The sequence below is a fragment of the Lolium rigidum genome, chromosome 3, assembly GCF_022539505.1.
Source record: "Lolium rigidum isolate FL_2022 chromosome 3, APGP_CSIRO_Lrig_0.1, whole genome shotgun sequence".
Taxonomy (NCBI): Eukaryota; Viridiplantae; Streptophyta; class Magnoliopsida; order Poales; family Poaceae; genus Lolium; species Lolium rigidum.
The window spans coordinates 396,614,299-396,621,751 of NC_061510.1; the positions used below are offsets into that span (position 1 = coordinate 396,614,299).

Below are 7,453 nucleotides of genomic sequence, written 5' to 3' on the forward strand. Positions count from 1 at the left end.
GTTGAAGGAGATTCTAGTACTTGTTACTCTCTCTCCTTCCCCAAGCTCTTCCTCTCCAATCCCAATCTCTCTCCGGGAATTCTACCGCGTGTCTCTTCCTCGGAGATTCTATTGGCGTGGTCCATCGAGCCACGGAGGTAAGCATCGGGTGTATCGGGTTGATGTGCGTGTGTGAGTCTCGGAGTTCCTCGTGCCCGTCGTGTTCTTCGTGTTCCTCGCGTTTTCCCATCTCCCCTTTGGTTTCGACGTCAATCCGCAAGATCGGGCCACACACGGGGTCTTAGACCTCATCAACATTGCTCTTACACTTCGCAACCACAATAGTGGGTCGCAACGAATAAAACTGCATTCATATTACACACTTTGCCAGCACGCTACACATCTACTCAAGGACTTGATTGCTCACTACAATGGAACAGAAACCAGTTCACATTCTACATCCCATGTATTCACACATCGCCCAGGCCGGAGCCAAGCCAGATTAACTACACATCTACACATTCTATTCTAAGGAGTCCCTCACTCAACATGTTAACTGCTGGCAGCGCTGTGAATAAGCTGCTCGCTGCGCATCAGGCCACCGCGGCAGACTCAAAAGCCCTGACGGAAGGAGTATTCGAGCCTTGGGGTTCGGGCGAGGTATTGCCTCACGGCCTCCTGGTTTGCGTGGAAAATTAGCCTCATGTCCTTTATCTGCAGGGGAAATTGACAGCCAAATGAGGCAGGCATGATGGCTGAGAGACACTAGTAAAGAAGTAACATCTGCTATCAACTCGTCACAAACTTATCATTATTACATATATGCCTGACATGTCATTATTGTACCTATGTGTATTACTCACTCCGTCCATAAAAAGATGTCAGCGATTAGTCTAAATTCAGATGTACCTATACACTAAAGAGTGTCTAGATACATCTAAAATTAAATAAACTTGCGACATCCTTTTATGGACAGAGCTAGTATTTTAAATGGTACTTCCAATATCGAAAATACGAACGAAATACTAAGATATAGCAGTAGTGATTGGCATGAAAAGGTCCATCTAGACTGGCAATCCTTCTCAGGATGATGAAACTTTCTTTTTATAAGACAGTGAAAAGTATTTCACTGAAAAAATCCAGGTCTCCAGGATTGAGTTCCTTGTTAAACCTCTGGTTTTCTTAGCATTTGCGTTGGGATTTTGTTCCAAACAAATTTTATTGGAATGGTTTATCCGAATTCTAGGCACAGGCCACATGTATCCTAATGGTTGTTCAAAGAACCCAAATGCGGCACTAGGCAGTTTGCTGGCACCACCGCAGATACTCTAGGCAGTTTGCTAGCATCACCGCAGATACTCTACAAACATTCTACTGGAAAATGGCACAGAAGTGAAGCATTATATTTCAGAACAAAGAGACGACCGGAATAATTACTAGAAGGACCATAACTTTATTCTCAGCAAGTTACAAACTAACTGCAAATGGAGAGATTATTTGGCTATACAAGGAAAATGAATTAGGTATCTGTACCTCAATTAAAGAATCGGAATTTAAGTTGATGCCTTTGCAGCTTGGTACTTCCATGCTATTAACAAAGATTGAGCACTTCCCTATGTTCTTGATATGGAAAGACCCAGCTTTATCCATCTTGATAACCGCCTGAGTGTCAGAACATAACATGGATTTATATAGATACAAATCACCATCACCAATGAGATAATTGAAATTGATTTAGCAAAACATATTACACAGTGTTGTTTTTAGTGCAGTGCACCAGCCTGATACCCAAGCTCACGACTTGAGGAGAACAAACATACGACTGGTTAGTCAGATGCAACCACTGCGGTCAGAAGTAGCCAGAGAGGCCTGGTGTTAACTGTTAATTACTTTACAAAGGTGTTTATTTAAGGAGAAAGGCATGGCCAGACCACGTTCAACTTACAGGATAGGCATAGAGCCATAGAATATCACAAGGTCAGCGATTTTCTAACATACATGTGGACAAATTCAACAGCTGGAGATGTTGAAATTATCCATAACAAGTCTAGAAAACAAACTGTTAAGACTGACAGTTTATCAACTGACAACTGACAACACAAACACTTGCCTAATTTTTTTTTAAGACCATAGATAAACATAATTCATCCAGCACCAGCCTTTTGCAGGAGGTAAACTCAAGCAGAAGAATCAACTTAAGTAAAAAAAACAAGATATGATAGTTCTACAGGGTATAGATGTGTCTCATCATTTTTCTAGCTCAATTAGTCAAGCCGCAATTCTCAGCCTAAGCTATAACTAAAATTTTCAAATTTCAAAAGCAATATTCAAGCAAATACCTGTCGGCGGGATATTTTATTTGCTCTCCCTTCTTTTCCCAGATCTATGTCAACTTTTACGTCTTCCGTCTCTCTTCCAAGAACAACCTGGGAAAAGATAAGAAACGTGTAACTAAAATTCAGAAAATAGTGTATGGCACAATGTACAACTATCGTGTACTTCGTACAAGTTCAAACATCACCGTGTCAAAATAAATGGAAGTCCAAGCCATAATATAATCAGTCTGGATTGCATCTTTCTACTTAAAACTGAATTAGAAGAATCCAATCAACATTGAACTATGAGACAGAAACAAGATGATTGAAACTTCAAACTGCTATTAATTAGCAAGTGTGCGTTGTTTCTACCTATGAATATCCACAACACAAAATTTGAACAAATCGACTGTACAGCACAAGATATACAACAGAAGTTTGTCCATACTCTGGAGCAGTTGAGCTGTATCATGTTATATGCGATAGACCATATTAACAGAAGAACGTCAGTTGAATTTACCTCAGGATCCTTTATGTAGTACTTCAAGTGCAGTCCATAGATAACAGCAAAGGCACCTCGAGACGTGATAGCTCGGTTCAAATAAGCCCGAGCACCTTGCTCCAATCTTATCAATGATTTCCTGCTTTCTGGATGATCAAATCTGGAAACTGAAATGCAAACACAGATGATAATAATAATTATAAAATTTTCCATGTATGTGGTAAGAAAATGCCTAACAACACATTGTAAATATCTAGAAGGTATGAAGTACCAAAGTTGAAAATTACAGCAAAGTAAACTCAATCATTTTCTTTGTTTGCATGGACCAAGCTTGGTCAGTTTTTATTGTTCTATGGCATGTATGTAGTTTGCATTCAAATCGCCACTAAGGAAACGGCCACATCCAGTTAGCATAGTGTGTTCACACCAACACACACACCTTACACTATTGCTAGAACAGAATCTCTCCCACCAAAGCATTCCAGCCAACCAATACTGCACCCATATGATGACCAGTCTCATTTTTAGTGACTATAAGCGCTGACAGTGACACACTATTGCATCAACGGGACCAATATTTCAGAGCAACACGACTCATAGCACAGCACAATAATTCCTTTGGGCAGCTCTGTCATCATAATGTTACTCATGCTAGCCTCAAAACCTATGAAATAGACTTTCATATTCTAATGTAGCATATCCTTATCCACATTCACAATGATGTAATAGATGGTTGATATTTACCTTCAGGGTTAGCCGAGTCAACCTGATCCCATGGAATTAGATCCTGATCAAGTATCTGCAATGAATACAGGAAATGGGTGAATTAGAAGTAACATGGTGAAAAGGTCCTAGTCCTTCCGTTCCAAAATAAGTGTCGACTTTTTCTAGATATGGATGTATCTACACACTAAAATGCGTCTAGATACATCCGTAACTAGACAAAGTTGCAACACTTATTTTGGAACGGAGGTAGTATTAGCTAAGTTAAGGGATCCATACCAGAGCTTCTAGATCGTAATAGTTTGGAACGTCATCTTCAAGGTCAGAGCATTCTTCTTGTGGAGCTGGTGCTGGCTCGACTGCAATAGGGTCTTGAAGGCCCAAGTCTGGCAATGCATGTGATGGCATACAGTTCTGTGGAGCAGCCTCATTTTGTAATTCTGGTGGATTATTATGTGAGTTGTAATTCATGTGATCAGGCACTTGAACTGGATTGTATACCATCAAACTTTGAGACTCATCGAAAAAATCTTGCTGTCCTAAATTGCACGACTGTCCATCAGCAAATCCAGATGGATTAGCAGGTAGAGCTTGCATGCATGCGCTCTCATCATTGATGTCAACGTTACCATGCATAAATACACTAGAAGTTGAAGGACCTTCAGACAGCTTAGCTCCTAGGATGCAACCTGTATTAATTGCCACTGAATCTTCTCTTATTTCTGATGTGGATGGGCTAAGCTTCATTGGTTGTGATGAAGGCTGGGCACTTGTCATATCTCCTCTCTTTATTTGAGCCAAATCAACTGCATTGGAATGCTCGGCCTTTGACGGAGGGCTAGTTGCAGGGGGGAATGGAGATACATTGTACTCAGAGTTCCGTCCAGAGGAAGCAGAAGGGCGCACAGGAGAGAACTCGCCATGTGTAAGAGCATCGTCGTTGCAAGGGATTTCAGGATCTTCCGTGTTTAATGTGCACTCAACACACGGGCCAGGATAACACACTTCATCAGGTGAAGTAAGGACCATGATCATTTCAGAAACATCCACTTCATTATTCTGTTGTACATGGGCAGAATCTATCTGATCACAGCAAACGTTGGCCTCGTCCGGGTGCAACAGATCTTCCAGGATGGAGTCAGCACCTAGTACAACATTGGGATCAGGATCATCTAAGTCTTCCTGATTAGTCTCCTGGGGAGAATTCAGAAAATTTTCGCCGTTCAGGAGCTCAAACTCGTCGCTGTTGCTGAAATAGGGAAAATCCATGTAATCGCCTTCTGGCATTGGTGCATGATCTAAACCAGGCATGCAAATCCCACCATCCAAATTTGCTTGCGATGTGAGTGGGTCTTGGTTTGCTGTCTTTATTTTCTTATCATCAGCAAGAGCGAGTGTGTCTGGTCCCTCAACACCATTCCAGATTGCACCACAAGGTACTTGAGAACCATCAGAGTGGCGGATCAAGTGCAGTGAGCCAGGTTCTGGCACTCCTCCGCTGTTGTTCACAGGGAAATGGACATGTTCAACTCCACCTTGATCATTAATCATCAATGCTTCTGATTCTGCCACTTCATTGCCACACTGATTGCTAGAGTCCAACTGCTGAAACTGCATAGAGTCCTGAAAATCTGTGATACCTCTAAGAGAGACACCGTTCCCTTCATTTATTCCAAGATTCGTTCGTTTGTGGTCATACATTTGAACTACATCCGAAAAGCCAAATGGTGCGTTATTGGCGGCGTCCTCATCTTTTATCATGCTCTCAGGATGCTGAGCATGGAAAGAATGGCCATTCATCTCATGATGCGTCTGTTGTGCACCGCTGTAGCTCCCACCTGCTTGCCCATAACAGTTCACTGTACCCATCCCTGGTTCGATATTTTGAACCACATGGTCCTCTAAAGATCCAAGTGCGCCTCCACAGACACATTCCCCACCAATCGCCATGCAAGAGCAGGGGGAAATAAGAAACCCAAGGTCGGTGGTGTCACAGGGCTCATTGCGCACTCTCTTCCTCATCGCATAGTACAAGTTCTTCACGCTCTCTATCTTACGCTTCTGAAACGAAACATCCCTCGCCTTCGAGTTGAACAGTTTGTGTGCCTTGGCAGGGTTGGAAGTGGAAAGCTCGGTCTCGTACTCAACCATCCGAGCAGAAGCTTGCACCGAGACCTCTGGGTTATACAGCAACGAAGTCCAGCGATCTTGTATTTCCTGAAGAGTGAACTTATGGGAGAAACATACGGCTCCTTTCGCCAGGGACTGCAGCGAGGCGCCATTCTGCGGGTATCAAACATAGTATTCAACGGTTAGCGATAAACTAACAGGGAACTAGTCATCTATTCAGAATTTACGATAACATTTTGAAACAATTGCCGGAGCAGCGTTCCCCACTTTTGTACCCTTTGCGTAGAAGAATACTTACTAAGGTTATCTCTTGGTGCAATCTTTCTTTACACAAGCTTATTTGTTCATTATTACAAGGTTAATAAGCTGGCGTGTGAAAAATTGTATGGAATTATATTATAACTACTACCTCTGTCCTGATTTAATTGACTTCTATCAATACGTTATTTGTTCATTAGCCTTGTCTCCCCCGCGTCGATTAAATAGGAACGGAGGGAGTATATAGCAATGCGAAATTTACAGAATTGTTAGATGGAATTTCACAGAATGTTAAAACTTGTAATAGTGCAGAGTAGACGGGAAAAAAAAAGGAAATCACAGGAAGCAACAGTTTCTGATTACGCGATACTGTCAATTAACTCATGTGTACTGCAAAGCACCAACATCTTCTTCTTTAAAACACGGAAGAAAAATCAAGAGCACTGGCTGTAGACAACAGGGGAGTCCAAGGATTTTGCGAGTTCTTGATCAATGGTGGTCACGCACGGGCACAGGAATTTCCCAAGGCCGGGGAATTGAACATTCTGACTAGAAGGTAAAACTCCCAAAAGCCCTGGCTCCGTCGTGCTCCAGCGGCCAAGAAAGAACCCAAGAACAGAAATTGGACACCTCAATCGAATCCGACCTAACCTACGCACCGACAAGGGGGGCTTTTCGGCGGTTCCGGTCGCGATCCGGGGGAAGGGGATTACCTCGATGGCGTTCTTGAGGAGGATGTCGTCCTCGACGAGCCAGTTCCCCGACGACGTCGACGCCGCCAGGGCCCCCATGGCGCCGCCGCCGCCGCCGCCGCCGCCGGATGCGCCGCCCAGGTAGGGGAAAGAGGGAGAGAAGGGGTGGTTGGGGCGGCCGGGTGGTTTAGGGTTTAGAGTAGGAGTGAGGGGAGAAGGGCGCTGGCCGGGGGAGACGGGGAGGGGAGCGGTGCCGGGTTCGGGTGGGAGCTCCGGGAAAGGCGCGTCATGGACCCGATAGAGATGTGACGAGGTGTGACGCTTTGGCATTACAAGTTTTTACAACAAACAATAAGTGTGAAAAAACAGGCAAACTAATTTAGTTTGTCGATATGTCTTGTACTACCAAGCGAAAGGAGTACTAGCTGCCCTTGAGCCGTGTGAAGAGGGAGGCCACCAACATTGCATTACTTGTGTAAAACCTCTAAAAGAACCACCATATTAGTGAATAAGAAACATGTGACATTCCACTCTCCTTGTTACACGTTTTCTTTTTATTAGCAAGAAGAATTAGTGGTAAGAACTTTGAAAACAACAATAATGTATGTTAGTCATAACGGAAAAGCGGCTCTTGAAGTACACTCTTTGTGATCTTATGAGGGTATTCAGTTGCGAGTAATGCTAAGAAAGTGGGGAGTGATAGTTGAAAGAACATCTCTTGCATTATGTTTTGTGTGTTTGATGTCAATATATGTGATACACTAATGTTTGATTAAGTGGTACAGGGATTACATAGTGTCATATTTGCGTGTGTTGGATATGATCGGTCCGTCAAAAGTTAACGGAAAAGTGTG

At 43.2% G+C, this 7,453-nt stretch overlaps 1 protein-coding gene across 1 annotated transcript; it reads right to left on the reverse strand.

The window, feature by feature from the left end:
- Positions 1–333: 333 nt before the first annotated feature.
- On the reverse strand, positions 334–6,701 carry LOC124704571. Its single transcript, XM_047236844.1, has 7 exons — positions 6,621–6,701; positions 3,799–5,802; positions 3,541–3,595; positions 2,815–2,963; positions 2,319–2,405; positions 1,513–1,641; positions 334–693 (listed from the first exon to the last, which is right to left on the reverse strand). Exons 1-7 carry the CDS (start codon positions 6,696–6,698, stop codon positions 592–594), a joined length of 2,604 nt encoding a protein of 867 aa, XP_047092800.1. The 5' UTR covers positions 6,699–6,701; the 3' UTR covers positions 334–591.
- Between the last annotated feature and the right edge of the window lie 752 nt (positions 6,702–7,453).

Excerpts from the sequence above, each read along its gene's own strand:
- LOC124704571 (XM_047236844.1), bottom strand. The coding sequence starts at position 6,698 with ATGGGGGCCCTGGCGGCGTCGACGTCGTCGGGGAACTGGCTCGTCGAG. Across the intron at positions 5,803-6,620 it reads TCCTCAAGAACGCCATCGAG|AATGGCGCCTCGCTGCAGTC; the intron begins GTAATCCCCTTC and ends TGATACCCGCAG. Across the intron at positions 1,642-2,318 it reads ATAAAATATCCCGCCGACAG|GCGGTTATCAAGATGGATAA; the intron begins GTATTTGCTTGA and ends TCTGACACTCAG.